At 48.4% G+C, this 23,213-nt stretch overlaps 2 protein-coding genes across 5 annotated transcripts in view; one reads left to right on the top strand and one right to left on the bottom strand.

The window, feature by feature from the left end:
* Window positions 1–1,697: 1,697 nt before the first annotated feature.
* ZNF408 (zinc finger protein 408) lies at window positions 1,698–10,379 on the bottom strand. Of its 2 annotated transcripts, none has more exons than XM_044271147.1 (5): window positions 10,198–10,379; window positions 8,261–8,472; window positions 8,132–8,178; window positions 6,077–6,576; window positions 1,698–3,339 (listed from the first exon to the last, which is right to left on the bottom strand). In XM_044271147.1, exons 2-5 carry the CDS (start codon window positions 8,465–8,467, stop codon window positions 1,736–1,738), a joined length of 2,358 nt encoding a protein of 785 aa, XP_044127082.1. In that variant the 5' UTR covers window positions 8,468–8,472; window positions 10,198–10,379; the 3' UTR covers window positions 1,698–1,735. The 2 variants fall into 2 exon arrangements, with proteins under 2 accessions (XP_044127082.1, XP_044127081.1); XM_044271146.1 differs by having other exon boundaries at window positions 10,126–10,378.
* An 83-nt stretch (window positions 10,380–10,462) lies between these two features.
* Window positions 10,463–23,213, top strand: part of ARHGAP1 (Rho GTPase activating protein 1) — a 39,764-nt gene continuing 27,013 nt past the window's right edge. The window contains exons 1-3 of one of the 3 annotated variants that reach the window (XM_044271150.1): window positions 10,463–10,608; window positions 20,255–20,407; window positions 22,914–23,006. In XM_044271150.1, coding sequence (XP_044127085.1) covers window positions 20,260–20,407; window positions 22,914–23,006 — 241 coding nt within the window. In that variant the 5' untranslated portion in view covers window positions 10,463–10,608; window positions 20,255–20,259. Of the gene's footprint in view, window positions 10,609–12,209; window positions 12,393–20,254; window positions 20,408–22,913; window positions 23,007–23,213 lie in introns of those variants that run through there. The other 2 variants (XM_044271149.1, XM_044271148.1) reach the window with 2 other exon arrangements.

The following is a 23,213-nucleotide window of genomic DNA, read 5'->3' as shown; positions in this document are numbered from 1 at the left end:
TTCGAATGGTCTGACGTGACACCTGGGTGCCTCATCTCCCTTAAATGTGCCTGGAGTTGTGCGACATTCATCATCCAGTTCTGCAGAGCATTGTTCACAATGAAGCGGTCAACAGTGTGGGATGTGGCCAAAGTCCACTTCTATGTCTTTCTGTGACTCTTCCAGTCTCTCTGTATCTCTGGCACAACCTGCTGACACTCTAAGCTCAGTGGCCACTTCCGTCTGAGAACATTCTGCTTGAAGCTTCGCAATGGAGAGGTAGTGTTAGGTGTCGTCTTGGTCTCATGATGACAAAATGTGAACAGCATGATGAGGAGGACTGTTTAAATACCAATTCTAATTGAACCAGGAAATCTTTTGGGCGATTCATGGATTAAACGCCTGTTGTGAACTTTGCCGTCAAGCGTCTTGTTAGAGAACAGCAAGTTGGGTAAAAAGTACTGAAACATTGAACATGTGCAATAAAACCTTTAGAGAAGGTCACATTAAGTTCTCATGTAAAGGAGTGCATTTTAGGTTCATCCTGAAATTTCACCCACAAAGCAAATATCCCTAACTTTTTGTGAGTAGTGTATATCTGGGGTAACCCCAACTTTTAACCAAGCCTGACCTCTCTCTCCTCATTTTGATAATGGCTTTTTGAAATCACATCAATAATTACTTCTCCCGCTCTAAAAACATCTCAGCACATCTAGGGTTTAGAGATTTTTTGCTCCCTTCAGCTTAATATCATTTGCAATGATCCCTGGGTAGCCCCCTCCTACACCACGAAGCTCCAGTCCACAATTGCACACAGTTTCGCCTCTTAAGAGCCAGAAAGACTACGGCCCACTATTGGATATAAAGCACTGTCCCACTACAGGAGGTTAGGACTAGAATGGATGGCTATAATAAATGAGAACCTTTCTAGGATTCTGCTAAAAAAAACAAATTTAATTTAGCAATATCTGCAAACTGTAGTACTTAACGAGAAGGTCCACCTTCACAACCAATTGTTATTGTTCCCAAGTATTTCACCTGGAAAAATAACGCCTACAAGGTTGTACCTACAGCTCCTATGCGGACCTATGTCACCATAATGATAGACTACAAGTAAACTCTGTGCAGTCTAATCCTGCAGCCATACTGCTTTCTATATGTTTGCTACACCTCACATAACATAAATTTGGTAGATGAGTGAGAATTAGGAAATGAATGGATGCAATATGACTGCAGGATCAGACTACACAGGGTTAGTTTGCAGTCTGTTACCATGGAGACATATAGGCCTGTACAGGAGCTGTAGGCACAAAATGATTTTTCATTTGGAATATTTGCACAGTTGCTTTATACATCATTTCACTGAACTGGAACAATAAACTAGAAGTAGTTGACAAGTTCGATGTTTCCTTCAAGAGGTTTACCCGTTAATGTGCCAAGGATCTGTCTCATTATCGGGAATGTATGTGCCTATAAACGTCACAATAACTGGCCTGTGTAAATGTGCCCCCGATCACCTAATAAATGAGCAAACTGCTTGTTATCGGCAGTACATCGCTCTGTTTAAACAGGGATCTGCTGCCCACAAACAATTTATCTGTATGGGGATGAACGATTGCTGTAGAGATCATTCAGCCCCATGTAGAGGAGATGATCGCTGCATCAAAGTAAAGATTGATTTAGTCGAATGAAACAATGACAAATCCAGGAAACCTGAGAAACAAATATTTTATAAAGACAATTTGGAGGCTCAGAATTACACCCCTATTTCCACCACCACCTCAGTTACTGTGCTGAACTCAAGAGTCTGAGGGACCAGTAGTATACTGGAGCTATGGTCTCTTTGAAGAATCCCGTCCTCATGGTCCCTTTCTGAATGGACCTTCAAGAAAGTCTCTGAGTCAATGGGAAGCAATGGACTGTGGGATTTACCCAGCCCAGAGCCCTCTGTGCAACCAGCAACCAATATTTTTTCTGAGCTCTCATCGACTTGCACCAGCAGGAGGGTATGCTCCTGCTCAGCGTCCTCCATCGCTACTTCTTTGGTACCCACAACCACAGATTTATGCCCATCCTCTCTGTGGCTGTGAAGATGGCGGTTCAGGCTGTGCTGGAAAGAGTAGCCCATGCCGCACACATGGCAACGGAATGGCTTCTCCTCCAGATGGGATTTAAGATGCCGCCGGAGCTTGGTGGCAATAGGGTAAGATTTGCCGCAGTACTTGCAAAGGAATGGACGATCACCAGTGTGTAGCCGCTCATGGGCCCGTAAAGTATGAGGGTCTTTTAATGCTTTGCCGCAGACAGTACACAAATGCATTTCCCCTGTGTGCGTGATTAAATGGCGCTTGAGTTCAGGCTGCTGGGGGAATGCGTCTCCGCAGTACTGGCACTTATAGGGCTTCTCACCGGTGTGAAGTCGTTGGTGGATCCGCAAATTTCCTCTGTGGCGGAAAGAGTTTCCGCACTCCGAACACGTGTGTGGCTTTTCCCCCGTGTGTATAAGCATGTGGTTTCGGAGCGAGCAAACGTTGGCCAGTTGCTTTTCACAGATGCCGCACTGCAGAACACTCTTCATCTTGGTGGCACGAGGTGTGCAGTAGTTCTTCCGGTGAATGCGCAGGGTCGGCCGCCGTGCAAAGCTCTTTCCACAGGCCTCGCAGCGATAAGGACGCTGCCCTGTGTGCAAAACAGAATGCTCCTTTAGGTCTCGCTGGGTGCCGTACGCCTTATCACACTGGGAACACTTGAAGGGACGTAGACCTCTGTGACCTAGCAGATGAGCTTTGAAGCTGTCCTCTGAGCAGTATTCCTTCCCGCATTCTGAGCACAAGAATGGCTTGATCCCACTGTGTATGAAGCTGTGTCTCTTTAAATGACCCAACTGGAAGAAGCTTTTATTACACTCTTTACAATGGAATTTGCGCTCCGACTGCTCTTTCGGTTTTGTCCCTTTTGTCTCATTCGCTTTCTTCACATTTTCCGGAGGATCTTTAAGTTCCTCCAGTCTGGGCACCTTACTTTGGCTTTCCTCTTTCCTTCCTGGATTGCCAGAGCATTTCCTCTTGGAGTTTCTCTTATCTTTGTCACTTGATGGTTTTGCATCTTGGGTCTCCGTCTTGTCATCTCTCACTTTTTCACCTGCTGAAAAATCTCCTGGTGTCTTATTATTCTCCATAGTCCTGGGGTTATTAGTGTTCTTGTGAACTTCCTTGGGTCCGGTTGTAGGGGCACTGGACACCTGCGGTTTCATTAGATGTATATGGATAGATCTCAATGGAAAGACATTTTGGGACACTGTAGTACTGGGACTGCTGGTAGTCATCTCCTTCTTCACACTGTTCACATCATCTGAGAAATCTAAAAAGTGCAAAAAAAATTGACAGAGGTAAGCTGCAATCTTTAATTTACATCTAACTTATGATAGCTGAGCTCTAAAACATAACTCTAAACAAATCAGGAATATTACACCTCTACGTAAAGGCTATGGACGCCTTTGTATTATTATTTTTTGTATTATTGAAATGCATGTATTAAAAACTATTTCTAATCAAGTTTAAATAAACATTTTCTTGGTTTGGCCCCTACAGTTGGCGTGACTATGCACTACACAGCTAGCTGCAGAAAGCCATTCTGTGATAACTCCATTAGACAGGCTTTCTGACAGGCTGGACCTCCAGCCCCAACCAACTAACCATGCAAGATTTTTGATCAAACACTATTAGGCTACATGCACACGACCGTTGTGTGTTTTGTGGTCCGCAAATCGTGGATCCACAAAACACGGATGGCATCCGTGCGCGTTCCACAATTTGCGGAACAGCACGGACAGCCTTTAATATAACTGTCTATTTTTGTCCGAAAAGCAAGGACAAGAATAGGACAGGTTATATATTTTTTGCAGGGCCACAGAACGGAGCAACGGATGCAGACAGCACACGGAGTGCTGTCCGCATCTTTTGCGGCCCCATTGAAGTGAATGGGTCCGCACCCGAGCCGCCAAAACTGTGGCTCGGATGCGGACCAAAACAACGACCGTGTGCATGAGGCCTTAGAAAAATATATATATATATGTTTTTTATGCAGCTTTAATAATAATAATAATAAACAATTGATATAGGTGCCTGTAACCTTTACAGGGCTCCTCTGTTTTGGACAGTTTCCACTTGTTAAAAGTATCCCAACTTCAAATTGTTTTTTAATTAACACCCCCAACCCAGTGACTGGCCCCCCCACTTGGCGGGCAGTGGGGGGGCATGTCTCGGTTGTGGCCAGTCAATGGCTCCAGTGGCACTGAAGACCTCCACCCATGCTGGAAGTTTACATGTGGGAACCTCAGTGCAGCAAAGACAGCAGTGGGACCAAGGACCAGAGCGTCAGGGAATAGGTAAAGTGTGCTTCCCTTGACAGGTCCCGCTGGGAGGTGGGGTTATTTAAAACATGCTTGGAAGCTGGACAACTCCTTTAAGGCTCATGCACACCGTCGTATGTTTGGTCCGCATCCAATCCGTATTTTTTGCGGAACGGATGCGCACCCTTTCGTTTCAATGGGTCTGCAAACCATGTGCTGACTGCATCCGCTCATCCGTTCCGCAGCCCTGCAAAAAAGACAGAACATGGCCTATTTTTGTCCAGTTTGCAGACAAGGATAGGACATTTTTACACAAGTTAAATGGGTGTTCCGTGATTTTGATACTGATGGCCTATCCGACACTTACCAAGCACGGCACCGTATACTGTATAGCGGCTGTGCTTGGTATCGAGCTCAGCCCCACTGAAGTGAATGGGGCTGAGCGCAATACCAAGCACAGCCGCTATACAATGTACAGCGATGTGCTTGGTTAGCACGGAGAAGGCCGCGGCGCTGACAAGAGCGCCGTAGCCTTGTAAAACAGCTGATCGGCGGGGGTTCTGAGTGTCGGACCCCCACCGATCAAATATTGGTGACCTATCCAGAGGATAAGTCATCAGTATCAAAATCTTGGAAAACCCCTTTAAAAAATTAATAGTAGCATGCACTTGGCCAGGATCCGTGTTTTGTGGACCGTAAAACACTTACAGCCGTGTACATGAGCCCTTAAAGCTCATCACAAAGGCCGCCGATGCTTGGGCCCCAGCGGTCAGCTGTGATCTGTCGGGACTAACTGTTCATTTGCAGCACCAAAGGACAAATGAAGAATTACACAATGGCCAATCAATGGGCTGTTGGGGTAACAACGGATAGGTCAGGTCCCCTAGACAGAGAAATGCTCTATGTAACTGCTTTCTAGTTTGACCAAGTGTTGAGCATCCTAAACAGGAATTTCAAAAGGGAATTGCATTTCTAGCAATTCTTTAAAAGCGTATCCACGCCCAGTTAACTCCCTCTTTCATGACAGCGCCAGGAGATTGCCGGAGCAGCAAGGAAACATGAACAGAGAAAAATATGGCTCCAGGAGATTAATTAAAAGTCTTCAATATTTTATTAGTGCCTGTACACACATGGAAAACACTCCAGTAAAAATCGCTGTTTTGACCGGGTATGGTCTTAATTAGAGATGAGCGAACTTCTGTTTTAAGTTCGGCGTCTAAAGTTCGGGGGCGGGTTAGCGGAGAATCCCGATCTGGAACCGGATATGGATTCCGACTTCCGTTGTGGTCCGTGGTAGCGGAATCAATAATCGGCCATTATTGATTCCGCTACCACGGACCACAACGGAAGTCGGAATCCATATCCGGTTCCAGATCGGGATTCTCCGCTAACCCGCCCCCGAACTTTAGACGCCGAACTTAAAACAGAAGTTCGCTCATCTCTAGTCTTAATCCTAACATATTATACAAAAAAAGTATTGAACAGTTTTAATTCATCTAGCGGAGCCGGAGTTTTTTCTATCCACAGGATATGTCATAAATTCCTGAAAGCTGAAGACCCCACCACTGGGTCCATCACCTTTCACTTGCTTGGGGCGAGATGTGACTGCTTTTCAATATGGAAAAGTGGAGGCTGACGTTCCTATATTATGTCACTGGAGAGAGACAAGGACGCGTCACAACAGCCTTCACTTCTCTCCACTGACAGAATGTAGGTGACGTAAGACTGGAAATATGTAGGACACACCTGTAGTTCGGGTGTACTCTGCCTCCTCTGTGGATGTACCCGGTGAGACTTCCCCGGTCATTTCTATATTAGCAGAAAGCTTTGGTTCCTCTGTCTCTGAAACGAGTGGCAACATGGCTTCCTCTTGTTCCGCACTGACTGCTGTCGCCTCTAATTTGGACCCTCCTGCTGAGGTGCAGCACTTTGGCTGAGGAGTCGCAACCAACGCTTCAGGTTGCAGGGATAGTAATGGACATTCTGTTCTGCCCTTCATCTGCTGGGCCGGTCCATCGTCTTTAGTCTCTGCCGCTAACTGCACCGAGTCATTGGCAGTAGTGTCGCTCACTGAATTTGGAGAAGGTGGGGTTGTGCCTTCATCATCCTGATCACAGACTACGTGCTCCTCTAGGGGAAGGAGAAGCTCAGAACCTGGCTGGACGGATGTGGTAACCTGGAGTTGGAGAACTCCTCCAAGTCTGCAGAATTTCACATTTTCCTTCCCTCCACTTCTCCTTGCAAAGCTGCAAAACACCATAAGTTTCAGTGAAGTTTAAGAATTGCCACAAATCATTTAGAATAAAACGTCATTTTCACTAAAGTTGCCATTTTTTTTAAAATGCTCACAACAATGTAAATGAATAAAAAATTACTCACACTCCCCTTACCGATCCCTCCTGTCACTTCCTGGTCCCCTGCCGGTCTCCCTGGCCCCTCTTGTCACATAGGAAATGACTGCTCGTTGAGGGGAACCGAGAAGTAGGGACTGACGGAAGGAAACGTTGGCATGGGAGTCGTGGGAAATTAGTACTACACGGCTGCTGGAGGAGAGAGCCCTGGCTGGCCCCGACTTCCCCCCAGCAGAATCAGCTGTTTGCCAGGGGGGCCAGGAGCAGAGCTCGTGACATCTAGCTGATCGGTGTGGAAGCCACATTCTAAAAGGGATAGTCTGTTATGAGACAACCCCTTTAAAGCAACACTCCGGGCAAAGACTGTGCTATGCCTAGTGCAGAACCGGAAAGGGCAGTACAAGACACAATTATTAAAAAAAGGTATCAAAGAGAGAATTCGGTGTCATGCTGGGCCCCTGCACCAGGTATAACACAGAGGATCACTATTACCTGGAGAGTTCCTTTAAGGCTTATTTCATACGAGCGTATCCACTTTAGGAAACATGCTTTGTGTCTTTGCATAATTTCCCGTTATGAACACTTTTCCTGTATCAGGACTGCACATTTGAAATGCTGTGCGTCTCTACCCGACCAACGCTGAACTGATGGCATTATGTGAGTACAAATCATATCAGCGGAGGGCGGGCAGAAATACACAGCATTATAAATTATTATGATGCCTGCGGTCTGTTACAGGAGAAGTGTCTATAAGGCTACTTTCACACTTGCGCTTTCCCTTTCCACTACCGAGATCCGTCATAGGATCTCAATAGTGGGGAAAAACGCTTCCCTTTTGTCCCCATTCATTGTCAATGGGGACAAAACTGAACGAAACGGAGTCACCAGAATGCGTTCCGTTTGGTTGCGCTCCCATCGCGGACAGAATAACGCTGCAAGCAGCGTTTTTCTGTCCGTGATGTGGTGCGGAGCAAGGCGGAGCCGTCCTGACACACAATGTAAATTAATGGGGACAGATCCATTTTCTCTGAAACAATAGAAAACTGATCCGTCCTCCATTGACTTTCAATGGAGTTCATGACGGATCCGTCTTGGCTATGTTAAAGATAATACAACCGGATCCGTTCATAACGGATGCAGACGGTTGTATTATCAGTAACGGAGGCGTTTTTGCTTCCATGACGGATCCAGCAAAAACGCTGGTGTGAAAGTAGCCTAACAGGAAATCATAATCCGACAAAGAGCAATGGTTTCCCGCAGTAGACATCTGAAATTAGCCCAAAGGGATATTCCCCATATCCACAGGATATCCATAGTTTTTAGACAGGTGCCATTCAAACCTTTTTTGAAGGTGCTGTGAACGGAGGGGTGTCCGCGCATGCACAGCTCTCTCCGTTCACTTCTATGGCAGTTCTGAAAACAGCCTGGCGTGCTTACTAGTCATACATACCTCAGCCACTGACACTCTCCGTGCTGTAACGATGACGTGGGACCTTCCTATGAGGAAATGAAAAGTGCATGAATGACTCACAGGACTGAACAGTGGTTCTGACCGATGCTTCTCACATACATTACACACCTCAGGTAGTGGCAGTTCATCTTCAGGGACCGGACCACAGGAAGCAATGAGAGCGCCACTGGGCAAAGGTCTGCCAACGCACCACAGTCCGATCCCATCCTGTGACAGAGAGGGTCCCAGGGCCAGGCCACAAGGAAGTGCGCGCAGCACCTTCTGAATGACATCCTGTGTGCGGTCCACAGGCGGGGATGTAACTGAAGAATTCATACAATCTGTGGAGAGACGAGAGCGATGGCCATGGATTTACATACGAAGCTGGACTGACACATCTACACTGGTGGCGAGACCTCATGTTCCAGTATCATAAACCACTGACGCCAACACAGCCGATGTCTGTCATAAGGGGCACATGTAGGGCGGCTTCATTCATACAAGTTGTGAGGCGCTTAGGGAGAAAATGAAGTGAAAAGGTTTCCCAGTTTGTAGCTAAAGAGGTATTCCAGTTGTTTCAAGTTATCCGCTATCCACAGGTGGTTCTCCTATTAGATCAGTGGGGGTCCTACTGCTGGGACCCCCCACCGAGCAAAAGAATGGGGGCACCGTACCCTTACAGCCCCCCTGAAATGAACAGAGTGGCTTGTTGCACATGTGTGTGGCCGCCCTATTCATTTCTATGGGAGATTTGGAGACTTGGCGCTTGGCTCTCTGCCGGGTTACGGGACCCCTGTTCTCATGACTGGTGGGGGTCCCAGCGGTACCACCTCCCATGTGGATAGGGGATAACTTGAAACAACTGGAATACCCTTTACAGAGGGTTTGCCTATACAGTATAATTCAGTGATCTGTGGCTCTTCAGCTGTGATGAAACTACAACTCCCAACAAATACAATTAAACCAGAGTTCCCCTTTAAATGGGTTCTCTCATTAAGACAACGTATCCCCTATCTACAAGAGAAGTGTCTGATCGCTCCTTTGAATGGAGCGACAGGCAGCAGACTGCAAGCGCTTGGTTATCAGCCCCACAGAGCTGAATGGAGTGGCAGGGCGCATTCATGACCGCTGCTTCATTGAAATGGGAGAGCATGCTGGGATTTGTAGTTTTACAACAGCTGGCGTGCCGAAGGTTGCTGGGTCACTGTGAGCCAAAAAGGCCAGTACGAGATACCTACACTGACACACTGTAGCAAACAATTAAGACGGGGGGCTATTAGAACAGTGCTGCTGATGTAAATGTAGTAGTTCTGTAGTTAAAAAACTGCTCGCATTCACGCAAGCAGAGATCTCAAAGTGATTATAGTGAGGAACTGAACTCCTTATATTAAAGGGCATCTGTCAGCAGTTTTGTCCCTATGACACTGGCTGACCTGTTACATGTGCGCTTGGCAGCTGAAGGCATCTGTGTTGGTCCCATGTTCATATGTGCCCGCGTTGCTGAGAAAAATGAGGTTTTAATGTATGCAAATGAGCCTATAGGAGCAACGGGGGCGTTACCATTACACCTAGAGGCTCTGCTCTCTCTGCAACTGCTGAGCCCTCTCTACTTTGACAGGAACAGACAGTGGAAACGTGATCACACCAGGTTTTGTCAATCAAAGTGCAGAGGGAGCGGCAGTTGCAGAGAGAGCAGAGGCTCTAGGTGTAATGGTAACGCCCCCATTGCTCCTAGAGGCTCATTTGCATATATTACATCATGTTTCTCAGCAATGCGGGCACATATGAACATGGGACCAACACAGATGCCTTCAGCTGCCAAGTGCACATGTAACAGGTCAGCCAGTGTCATAGGTACAAAACTGCTGACAGGTCCCCTTTAAAGGCATGCTGGGATTTGTAGTCCCCTTCAGGGCAGGAGGATAAAATAAGCTGCACCCTTCAGACCAGTGTCAGGGCCAATCTGAGGCTACTTCTGCTGGTGGTGAACTCACCTCCCTGTCCTGTGTCTACCTACATACCGAGCAGGAAAATCACTCAACCGGAAGTAAGCGTGCAGGGCTCACCGGAAGTGCTGTCAAAAATAGTGTTCTATAGGAAACACCATACATGCATATTGGTTCCGAGCCCTCAAAACCGTTACAAAAATTGCCGCTTCCCTTGTCATATGCCGGTGTATGTTACTGCACGTTACAGATAAGAGACTGTCACCGTCGTCTACGGCTGTCTGCTCGCTGCGTACCCAGACTGTAATTCCCAGAAGGCAGTGCGAATCACGTGAACGGCGGCAGGTAACCCCGCCCAAATGGGCGGAGAGAGAAGAGGAGGAAAAGTATTGACAGTGGGAGGAGCTAGTTGTTATGGCGACCTGGTTTCCCGTTCCGCCTAGGAGCCGGATATTTGTGTGTTGGTGAGGACCCGGGAGGAGCCGCGGGAGCGTCGTTATCACAGAGCCCCGGCTGGAGTGGCGGGCAGAGGTGAGGGGGCGGGGACACATCGGGGGTCACATGACCAGGGGCAGCGGGGGTCCTCATGTTTACCTGTCAGTAGTGAAATTTGGGTGACTGCCCTGGAGTTTAGTGGAACTTAGTAGTGTGGAGGACTACTACTCCCATCCAGCAGTGCACAGGTGTAGTCAGGCTCGGACTGGCCCACAGGGGTACAGGGGAATTCCCCGGTGGGCCCCTGGACAAAGTGGGCCCCTGGACAAAGTGGGCCCCTAGGCTCCCACCCCCTGCACAAGTGGCACATAACACATTAGACTTACTGCACTACATACATATGTTCAGTGTACAGCCCCTCCACCAGCCTATGTTCATATAAAAAACTAGTTAGATTATTTATTATATTTGAATGTATCCGTACGGTGGGCCCCCAAAATAAATTTTACTGGTGGGCCCTATGTACCCCAGTCCGACACTGGGTGTAGTCCACACTCCACAGGTGCAGAACCTTTTCTGAGCAGGGACTCTGTGTGCCATCCCCTGGGCTGGTGTGCAGCTCCCTCCGCGGTGGGGGGGCCGTTGATCAGTACCTCCCCGGGGGGGCAAGCCGTTGATCAGTACCTCCCCGGGGGGGGCAAGCCGTTGATCAGTACCTCCCCGGGGGGGCAAGCCGTTGATCAGTACCTCCCCGGGGGGGCAAGCCGTTGATCAGTACCTCCCCGGGGGGGCAAGCCGTTGATCAGTACCTCCCCGGGGGGGCAAGCCGTTGATCAGTACCTCCCCGGGGGGGCAAGCCGTTGATCAGTACCTCCCCGGGGGGGCAAGCCGTTGATCAGTACCTCCCCGGGGGGGGCAAGCCGTTGATCAGTACCTCCCCGGGGGGGCAAGCCGTTGATCAGTACCTCCCCGGGGGGGCAAGCCGTTGATCAGTACCTCCCCGGGGGGGCAAGCCGTTGATCAGTACCTCCCCGGGGGGGGGGGGGGGGGAGAGATGGCTGACTGGCATCACTATTCATTCAATGTAGGTAGCTCATTGGGGAGAAGTCGCCAGGGGAGCCCTTGATGTTGTGCCAGACATGTTATGGTTGGCAATGGTCAAGTACTGCTCAATGTGCCATAGACGTGCCATCTGGTTATAGCTTGGTTTTTGCTCATTACTGCCCCTGGGCTATCATTGGCATCACCCTCTGCAAAGTTGGCATTTTCTGTAGGGAGGCTCCAGTGTGGCGGGGATGTTCTGTGCCTCAGGACCTACCTATACACCAGGCTGGATATTTCTCCTCTGAGTGCCAGGTTTGGCGTTGCCCAATTTCCCCATTTACATTTCGGGGGCCGTCTTTCGTCTCGGAGACCTGTCCATGTTCCAGGGATGGCGTTCTCTTCAGCAACTCCTCTGTGCCAGGCTTGTTTGCAGTGGTCTCTGTGTGCCAGGGTTTCATCCCTTTCCCCCCTGCTGCCTGCAGCCATTCCTAGATTCAGTGCTGTTTACTGATCCTGACTGATGATGTTTAGGGACACAGAGGCTGGCGTGGGTGGCACGAAATGTACTGTTACATAAACCTGCCCAAAGCGGTGAAATTACAAAAAAAACTAACCTCTATGTATAGGGAATGGTCTGGAGCCGGAACCTCTGCGGCCGTGGTGAAGCTACAACTCCTGTCACAGTTAGATCTCTGGTCTGTTGCGAAACTACAGCTCCCAGCATAATGTGGTTGACGGGCACGCTAGGAGTTGTAGTGTCATGAGAGCCACAGGGTTTATCTGTTACTCTTGGACCTTGGACTGGCGTCTGCTGTACTTCGCTATGTTTTCTTTAGGTAAGATACCCTCTCATCATGAGCGTCGTCTCAGTCAGGTGAAACGGCTTCTTTGTTTTCGGGGATGGGGGGGAGGGGGTAGTTCTGACTTTCTATCCTTGGCATATGTAATTGCCATTCTTCAAGAGGAAGAATAGGTTTGGCTCAGTCCTTAGTAAATACCCATGACTTTATTCCATATTCCTCTAAACAGGGATGCTCAACCTGTGGCCTTCCAGCTGTTGTAAAACTACAACTCCCACCATGCCCTTCTGTAGGATGATAGCTGTAGGCTGTCCGGGAATGATGGGAGTTTTGCAACAGCTGGAGGGCCGCAGGTTGAGCATGCCTGCTCTAAAGCATCCTGTACGCACAACGCTTACGCATTTTGAACCTTTCTGTTCTGCTACGAGTTAGAGCAGACGTTCGAAGCGCGCACGTGGCGAATCCGCAGCATTGTGCAGTAGCAGCCAAGTAGGTGAGATGTTCAGAAATCGCAGAGAGAGCCGCGGTGTAAACGGACTGGAGCTGCAGCCTTTACCTCCGCACCGTGGCAGTTTATGCTGCGGCTTTCGTCCTTTGCAGTGCAAGGGTCGACAGCGGCGAGAGATGCCCCGCGCTTCTGCCAGAGATGCCCCCACAAAGACCTGCCCATTTCAGGGGGAAAATCGGATTAGACAGCGGGCCCTCTGAATGCTGAAGTGGGGACCATGTGGACGGTGGCGCCACCGTGTCAGTGCTGCAGTCTGGCTAAGGGTACATAGACACGAAAGTAGGGGGGAAAAAAAAACGCCATAAAAAAAACTAATACACTGTCAGTTTTCCCATGTGTGCATCCGTTTTCCGGCTGTCTGTTTTTTTTGCATCCATTTTTAATTGATAAAAACAGATGAATTTAAATTGGCTTTTTTGTTTTTTTAAGACGCCACCCTTTGCAGTGCCCTCGATATATTATGCCCCCGCTATATGATTATGGTCCCCCCTGTAGTGCTCCCTGTATATAAAATGCCCAATAGTACCCCCTGTATAAATATCTATATTGAACCCCCCCCCCCCCCCCCGTATTTACAATGCCCTCGGACCCCATATCATCCCTCCCCACCCATGATACTGGCAGAAAATAAAAAAAAATGTAATGCTCCCCCCTCACCACAGGCAGTCCCGGGAACACTTGATCCACACTGGAGGCAGCAGCTCCTAGCGACATGCCAGTGGCAAGGTATTTTATTAAAAACTTTTATCTAAAGAGGTTGATGCACAAAAAAAATTCTGCAGTTTTAAAACCAGCACCTGGATCTGAATACTTTTGTAATTCAACATGTCCGACCCTTCTGTTTTTTCCCTTACGCTGGGTTCAGACCTGAGCGTTCTGAAAGGAGTGCTCTGTATGCGCGATTGTACCGGCGTTTACAATCGCGCATACAGAGACAAGCGAACACCCATTGTCGCGCGTTCCCGAAAGTCTATGTACGGGAACGCGCGACAAGACGCCCCAAAGAAGCTCATGTACTTCTTGGGGCGTCGGGCGTTTTACAGCGCGATCGTACGCGCTGTTAAACGCCCAGGTGAGAACCATTCCCATAGGGAATCATTGGTTTCTCCTTGTTGAGCGTTTTACAGCGCGTAGGAACGCGCTGTAAAACGCTCAGGTGTGAACCCAGCCTAAGGGGAGATAATCCCCCACCAGATCTGGCTTACTGCCGGAAAACACGCATGCTCAGCAGATTAGTCTACGGCTGAAAACAGGTTTAGGTTGTCATTTTTTTTTTTTTTTGTGGCGCTCTTTGCAGCAATTTTGTTGCAATTGTGGCAGAGTTTACAGATGGCGGTAAAAACAACGGAGAGGCGATCGCCACAAAAACGACTCCTTAGGGCTCATGCACACAAACGTATTCTGTCCGTGTCCGTTACGTTTGTTTTACAGACCCATTAATTTCAAGGGGTCCGCAAAAAAACTGAAGTTACTCCGTGTGCATTCCGTTTCCATATGTCCGCAAGTCTGTTCCGCCAAAAAGTAGAACATGTCCTATTATTGTCCACTTTACGGACCAGTATAGGACTGTTCTATTAGGGGCCAGCTGTTCCATTCCGCAAAATACAGAATGCACACGGACATGTTCCGTATTTTTTGCGGACCGCAAAATACATACGGTCGTGTGCATGAGCTCTGAACCTGTTTCCAAGATTAGAAAAAACATGGATGCCTCCAGGGGCAGCACCATTCCTGTAAGATATTATAGCTCCGCTCCACTGAAGTGAATGAGGTCAAGCTGCAATACCACACACGACCTGCAGACTGGTGTGGTGCTGTTTTTGGAAGACGGCAGCCCTGTTTTTCCTAGAAGTCCTTGTGAAATGTGAATTTTCTTTTGTACTTCTGTACAGCACGGCTTCTGATTAATGAATAATTTTTAACCAGACTGATGGCTAAGCGTTGGGTGCGCGTTCTTAGCTGCAGAAGACATGGCAGCTTCTGACCGCACGGCCTGGTAAGATCTGTAGTATCATTCACACCACACGGGACATCCACAGGGGATGGGGAAGAAAAATCCGTAGCGAATTTTCCGCCGATTCCGTGGTAAAAACTCGGCTGGACAAATCACAGAAAAAAAAAAAGCAAAACATCCTGCACGATATGCGGTAAATATGCGGATGTGCATGGCTACGTTTATAAAGTCACAAAATATGTGCAGGGTCTGCGCTCCTGAACATAAATGCATAACGGCATAGGTAGGTATAGCGTAGGACCTGCCTGAACTGAGACCACCTTGGCGCTGGTAGGTGGGCACAGATGTGTTTTGATCAAAATGTATTGACTAAGAGCAGGCATCCTCAAACAGCGGCCCTCCAGCTGTTGTAAAACTACAACTCCCACAATGCCCTGCTGTAGGCTGATAGCTGTAGGCTGTTCGGGCATGCTGGGAGTTGTAGTTTTGCAACAGCTGGAGGGCCGCAGTTTGAGGATGCCTGACTAAGAGTCTCAGATTTTATCATTAGAGTGAGGGCTTAGTCCATATGTTATGTTTGCATCTATTACTATAGTGCATTATTTTCTGTGAAATACTCGGCTGGATCCCGATGTTTTACATGCGGATTTTGTTGCCGATTCGGCGTGGATTTGATGACCCTGTGCGGTATAGAGGGTTAAAATCTGCAGAAAGAATGGACACTCTGCGGATTTAAAATACATGTATTGGTATTTGCGCACTGCAGCGCGGTTTATGCAGATTTACTTGCAGTTTTCATTGCATTTCCACACCAAAGCCCACATGTGTGACTTGCGGATTTAGATCTCGCCCTTTGCATTGCTTTGCATTATTTAAGGGGTTCTGCACCTTTGGTTGGGGGGTCGACAACCCCCATCCTCCCCGAGCAGACCCGCAAAGGGAGGCATACTTACCTAGATCCTTTGCTCTGGTCTCTGTGGAGGTAGGCTCTCCCTGTTTGGTGCTCCCTTTGCATCATGACAAATAGTCATGTGACGCAAGGGCAGCAGGTCACTGCTGCAGCCAGTGATTGGCTGCAGTGGTGTCAAACAGGAAGTTTACGTCCAGAGAGCCCAGCCGAGGAGCCGGAAGCCAGCGCCAGGAAGCAGGTAAGTGCTGTATGCTTCTCTTCGCAGGTCTGCTCAAGAGGATGCGCAGTCCCTTTAAGGCCACGTGTGCACGCTGCGTATTACTTGTGGATTTTCGTGCAGGAAAGTCTGCTGCCTAATACAGTACCAGTTGACCTGGTGCGATTTTCTAACTCTCATGGACACGCTGCGCAAGTTTTCTGTGCAGGAGTCGACCCGAAGTGTGGATTTGGAGTGTCCATTGTTTGTGCGGATTTTCAGTGCAGATTTGCAATGCAAAGGGTGAGATCTAGGGCAGATCTGGATCAAAATTCACAAGTAACACATGCAGATTTAGGTGCGGAGACGCAGTGAAAATCTGTACGGATAAACTGCCCTAAAACCTCTTCCATGTTGCTGCTGCTGCCAGACCGTAGATCCTGACAGGAGATCCGCTGCTTTTTCCTCTACTTGTGATCTATGCGATCGGTTGTGATCTCTGTGCCGAGATCACTGTGGATCACTAGAATTCAGGTATATGTTCTGATCTACGTGGGAACCTGTTGGTGTAGATAAGAAATCTCAGCGTAGTGGCAGAAACGCTGGCTCACCAGAAGACCATAGGCCCGTGATGGCTATCCTCCATCACTCCAGCTGTAGTAAAACTACGACTCCCAAGATGTACACTTGCTTGGCTGTTCTCAGAACTCCATAGAAATGAATGGAGCATGATGGGAGTCGTAGTTTCACTACAGCTGGAGTGCCAGAGGTTAGCCATCACTGACCGACTGAGCCTCTTTTCTGACATTATCCCGTTCCCATCCCTAAATCTTAAAAAAAAAACTCCAACTCCAGTTCCTTTAATGGGGTTGTCCCACCAAAAAAAAATTCTACATTTTTCAAACCAGCTCCTGGATCTGAACACTTTTGTAATTGCGTGTACGGTTATTACAAATTTAGTATAGCCGCTGAGCTATTTGCTGAAATCTATCTGTATTGCGCCACCTGCTGTTTGCTCTTTTTCAAAATTCTTTGTCCGGCTCACTACGATGGACGCACATGCTCAGTTCCATCCTTCAGCTGCCCCCAGCTGTAGTAGAAAGGACACGCCCGCTGAGCTGCCATCTTGATATAAATCTAGCAGAGCAATGAACGAGGAGATCTCTGGATCCATGTGAGGTGCAGGGCTGGTTGGAGCTTCGTTAGGAAGAGGTTGTCATGTACTGTATGACGTCTGATTTTCATTTTTTACATTATTCATAGAAAAAAAACCTTTAAGTAGCCAAAGTATACTGTCACTTTAAGATGCCCTGCTGTTCAGTGACCCAGGGCCGACCACCCTGGCACACCCAGCATGCCTCCAGCTGGGTTGGCATTTTGATCTTCTTCTTTTTTATAGCCTTCCTCTATGAGAACGCAGCAGGACGTTCCGTTTCTCATGTCTATTTCCAGTCTCTATGGAAACTGCAGCGCGGCGTAGTACAGTCCTGTCCTTAGAAGCGCAGGCCGTGGTTATCGAGTGACTCGCTGGAGTTAAAGTCCTCGATTGCATTTTCACGCTTATTATCAGCTGAGGGTTGTCTCAGCTACCTCGCTTTGTATAGACGCCAGCCCCGGGCATTGTGCCAGCGCTTCTCAAGGTATCTGTGTGCTGATCCTGCTCATCTGTACTTGTCAGGATAAGATGGATCATCTACCCCGCCATTAGAGGAGACGACGACGAGGCAGGTTTCTCTACTGCTGCGCTACACTTGTGTAACTACAACTCCCAGCATGCTCTGCCAGACACAGGTTGGCAACCACTGACTTGGCACGTTGCAACGGTATTTACAGTCACACTTGACTTTTTCTTTATTTGTCCAGGATTTAAAAAAACAGCGCCTCACCTGTCTACAGGTTGGGGGTGGTATTGCAGCCGAGTCCAAAATTCAGTTTAAAGGGTTTTTTGAAGGGTTCAATATTGGTGGATCATCAATATCACATTGTCGGGGGGGTCCAACTCTTTGCACCCCTGTGCCATTCGGCTGTTTTAAGAGGCCGTAACTCGCCTCAGGCGTCACATTGAACACACTCAACAGTCGGCTGCTCGTTCAGTGAAGGAGACCGTACATTTACATGCAGTGATCTCCTCCACAGTATGAGGACGAGGGATGGCTACTGCGATTGCTTATCCACATACAGAATCATGGTTTCTGGGCAGCAGATCGCCGTTTAGACCGCGCAATCTGCTGCCCAGAGGCCATGATCGGTGGTGCCTGCATGAACGACAGGATCGCCTGACCAGTGATCGTCGGCACATTTACATGGCCAGATTTCAGGAACAACCACTCGCAGGAACGGTCGTTCCCGATAATCTGCCCTATTCTCGGGCCATGTAAATGCACCTTTAGGCCTCTTTCACACAAACGTGTGTCCCCCGTGGCCGTATTTTGCGACCCGCATACGGCAGGTCTGCAATACACGGGACACCGGCCATGTGCATTCCGCATCACGGATGCGGACCCATTCACTTGGAATGGATCCGGAGATGCGGTACGGAACAGAAGCACTACGGAGTGCTTTCGTGGGGTTCCGCAAAAAGATAGAACTTGTCCTATCTTTTTGCAGAACGCACAGATTGCGGACCCCATTCAAGTGAATGGGTCCGCGATCCGCATGCGGCTGGCCCACAGTCAGTGCCCGACGGGGATGGCATCACATGTTCGCGTGAAAGAGGCCTTAGAAAGAGACGGTCATGTACTATATGATGTCGGATTTTCAATTTTTTACATGAATTATGGGATAACCCAAATTGACGGCTTATCACCTAGTCACAGGATAGCTGATAAGTGTCTGATTGCAGGCCCCCCCACCATTTCTGATAATGGGGTCCCGTATCTACTGTAAGATGGTGTGGTGATCTTGTATGCATGTATTTGTATAGGGGGAAGGAGCATCAGGAGACGGCATGTAATGTGTGTGGCTGGCAGACTAGAAAGGGAAAAGGTGATGTACGACTATGCATAGCTTGGGTGACCAAGATGGCGGTCGTAAGTAGAGGACTAACATCATAGCACTTTTCACAAGAGGATGACCCAGGGGCTTAATTATGTTTATAAGGGCTTGCACCCTTTATTATCTTTAGGGTAGGTCATCAGTACAAGATTAGTGGGGATCCGACACCAGGTACCCCGCCGATCAGCTGTTTGAGGTGGCCGCAGCAGTCAGTTGAGTGTCGGGGCCTCCTCGCACAGCGCCGTCCATTGTACAGTGGCCGTGCTTGGTATTGCAGCTCAGACTGATTCATTTGAATGGGACTGAGCTGCATCGAGGCCACGTGACCAATGAAGAGGTTGCATCACTCTCTTCAGACAGCAGATCGGGTGGGGGTGCCAGAAGTCGGACTCTCGCCGTTCTTATATCGATGACCTATCCTGAATCCTGAGGATAGGCCATCAATACCAAAATCTTGGACGAGGGCACTACCCTTCTAGAGACTGGTGTGGGTGCCAGAGGTAGGACCTACATTTATGGCCTAACCATAGGACATCTAAGTGTCTAAGATGGGAATATGCCTTTAAGGCTCGAGTTATTTGACGACATTTGATCGTGTAGTAAAATCATGGAATGACCACAAAGCGGCCTCAGCGCTGCCCTATTGACCTTATGTCGCCACCGAATGATCTTTTTTCAGTAGATGTCAGGACCTTGTAACCTTGATCCCCTTTTGGAAACACATTGCGGTTGTCCTGCCATCCGTGCGTGCAGTCCCGGCCTCGTAGATCTGAGCGGAGAACTCCTGCAGCCATTTACTTTTCAGAATCCAAAAAATGCAGGGGACACTTGTCCTAGGAGGGTTTCGCTTTGTCTTACGCCTTTTTGTTGTGAGCCATTTATAGAGCCTGTGCAGGATTGCACGTGGAACGCATCCGTATTTTGTGGTTCCACAGTTTGCAGACTGCAGAATGGATCATACGGTTGTGTACAGGAGTCCTTAGTCAGGAGGGAGAATCCTGTTTCATTGGAGCAGAATGACCCTAGGACAGGCATGTCCAAACTGCTGGCCCTCCAGCTGTTGCAAAACTACAACTCCCAGCTGTAAGCTATCCAGGCATGCTGGGAGTTATAGTTTTGCAACAGCTGGAGGGCCGCAGTTTGGACATGCCTGCCCTAGGAGATCCACATTGCAGGCTGCCAGGGCATGATAGGAGTTGTAGTTTTGCAACAACTGAAGAGTTACAATGCTGCTGTTGCCAACCTACAACTCGTAGCATGTATGTGTGGTGGTGGTAGTGGTCATGATGATTGAGAGCAATGTTTTTGCGTCATTAAGATGTCTGGTTTCTTGCAGAGCACATGATGACTTCAGAAGCTTTGTCAGATCTTCAGGACGACTTGGAAAGAGATGAAACAACGCAGTCCCTGGACCAGCTGAAGCTGGCGTCCCTCGAGAACATGAACTGGCCGTCTGACGACGTGCAGGACTTCCCCAAGTCAGGTGAAGGTGAGGGCGTCTTGTCCGCCTATGGGGTTCTGGGTTGCACCCTTGACATTAAGCTGATCACAAAGTGTCTTTCTGTTGGGGTGCCCAGCGATCGGCTGCGATCTGTGGGGCAACCTGGCGGTAAGGCCTTATTCACACAGTCAGTGAATGTGAGCCAAAACCAGGTACCGGTCAAAAGCACAGAACTGGAGCAAGTCTTTCCATTATACCGTATCTCTGTGGAGGCTCCATTCCTGTTTTTGACTCACAATGGCCTCATGCACACGACCGTAGTTATGGTCTGCATCCAAGCTGGGATGCGGACCCATTCACTTCAATGGGTCCGCAAAAGATGCGGACAGCACTCCGTGTTCTGTCCGCATCCGTTGCTCTGTTCTGAGGCCCCGCAAAAAAAAATATAGCCTGTCCGGGCGGCTTCCGTTTTTTGCGGATCTGCGGTCGTGTGCATGAGGCCAATCCCTGGTGAAAATCGCTGATCAAACACTGACAGTGTTAGAGCGGCTTTAGTGTTTGATTTCTCTGCAGCGCGACCGCAGAGGAAATGTTACGTTACACAGTGCCCATCCCAATCAGTGGGTGTATGTGTCCTGCAGAGTGAGAGACGCGTGCTCTGGTACTACTAGTACCACTTGGAACCTAACCCGAGTTCGGGAAATTTGTTTTTTTTTACAGTAAAAATCAATTTATGAAGTTATTATGCGAAGTCTCGCGAGTAATAACTTCGGCTCATCTGAGCCAATACATTCTAATACTGTATGGAGCGCTCGCCCTGTACAGTATTAAAACAAAGTTTTATGTGAATCGACTTCTGATGTTTCATCTGCAGTCGATTAGCTCATTTCTAGTCATCAGTATCTGATGGGTGGGGGTCCAACAAGCAGGGCCCCTGCTGATCAGCTATTTGAGAAGGTACCGGTGCTCGCGTGAGCGCTGCGTTCTTTTAACAGCTGAGCCGTGGCCAGTGACGTCACATTTGTCGGTCACATCGCCCAGGTGCAGCTCATTCAAGCGAATAGGGCTGAGCTGCAATACCGAGCACAGCCACTATACAATGTACGGCGCTGTGCTTGATGAGCTGCGAGACGGCTGCAGTGCTCACAAGTGCGCCGGTGCCTTCTCAAACAGCTGATCGTCGGGGGTCCTGAGTGTCGGACACTACCAATCGGATACCGATGACCTACCCTCTGGAAAAGGTCATCAGTTAAAAAAGTCTCAGAAAACCCCTTTAACTCAGAATCCCCTAATAGTGTATGAAAGTGGGTTTTATGAGCTAAAAAAACTAGTTAAAGGGATACTATTACTTGAAAAAAAGTGAATCTTCTCAACCTTCTATAAAGAAATCCCCTTGAAGTGTTAAAAAAGGGTAGCAGTCCATAGGCAGATATAGGTCTTGCTAATGCGATTAATGAAATAAATCCCTGGATCACCATCCCACCTATGACTACTTAAAGGGGTTTTCTGAGATTAACAGATCACCTATGCTCCGGATAAGTAATTGGTATCTGATTGTGGGGGTTTGACCCCCGGGACCGCCGCTGATCTGCTGTTTGAGAAGGCATCAGCACTCGCAGTAGAGATGCTGCCTTCTCTCAGTTTTCCCTAGGCCTGTGATGTCATGTTCATTGGTCACGTGGCCTGGGCGTGGCTCAGCCCCAAAGAAGTGAATGGGGCTGAGAGCGGTACAATGTACAGCGCTGTGCTTGGTGAGCTGAGGAAGGCCGCGGCGCTACTGCGGGTGCTGGTGCCTTCTCACACAGCTGGTCAGTGGGGGTATCTGAGGATAGGTTATCCATTAAAAAAATCTCTAAAAAGCCCCTTTAACTGTTGAAAAACGACTACTCCCAGCATGCCTTGTGAGCTTAAGTTTGTAGCATAGTCTCGGGGTTAACTTCTTCATTTCCACCAAGGCTGGACTAATTCCAGGCACCAGGCATTCCATTGCACATACAAAATAGCTACTGCCCCCACAATTTTGGATGGTGTTTTCACTGTTGGATTTGCCGTTTCTTAAAGGAATGATGGTAAACCTTTCTCCTTTGGTGACCACTCTGGATTTGCACTCTCTGCAGGAGACCTCCAGTGTCCTTTGCTTTCCTAAGACTAGAGACAAGGAGGCGGCCCCTGAGACTAGAGACAAGGAGGCGGCCCCTAAGACTAGAGACAAGGAGGTGGCCCCTAAGACTAGAGACAAGGAGGTGGTCCCTTTTCTGTATTGCAGGTTTTACGAAATTAGAAAAAAAAAAAAAAAAGGGGGGTCTGCTTGTTCCTCTCTCCACTCCTATGTCTAGATTGTGCCTGGTATTGCAGCTCAGGTGATATTACTTGCGTGGCCTTGAGTTGAAATACCAGGCACAGCCCTTAGTAAGAGTGGCGCAGTTTTCTGGAAGAAAGCAACCCTTTTAATATAATTATTAATATATTAGTATTAATATTATCATAGTTGTGTATGGAGCAGGGCGGACTGTATTTTATCTACATCATTTTTTTTTTTTTTACCTAAATGCAGGGGACGTCAAAGTTTCTCCCGGCCCCGTCGCAGACCAGCTCTTGGATGACCTTAAAAACGACATCGGCAGACACCACATTGTGGAAGTGGCTGGTAAGACCCTCTCCTGTCTACCCCGTGCTATAGTGGTGGCTTCACTCAGCGGTATTAGTATTTATTACATGAGTCTATGGCGTTTTGTTTCTTGTAGAATCCGTTCACGCTTGCGTCAGGGTTTGCGGTTTTAAGGCCTCATGCACACGATCCACAAAATAAGGATATCCTCCGTGTTGCATGTGCATTTTTCCGGATCACCCATTG

The sequence above is a fragment of the Bufo gargarizans genome, chromosome 10 (genome assembly GCF_014858855.1).
Source record: "Bufo gargarizans isolate SCDJY-AF-19 chromosome 10, ASM1485885v1, whole genome shotgun sequence".
Taxonomy (NCBI): Eukaryota; Metazoa; Chordata; class Amphibia; order Anura; family Bufonidae; genus Bufo; species Bufo gargarizans.
Note: the sequence above shows the minus strand (reverse complement) of the source record. Positions and strands in the feature narration are given on the sequence as shown.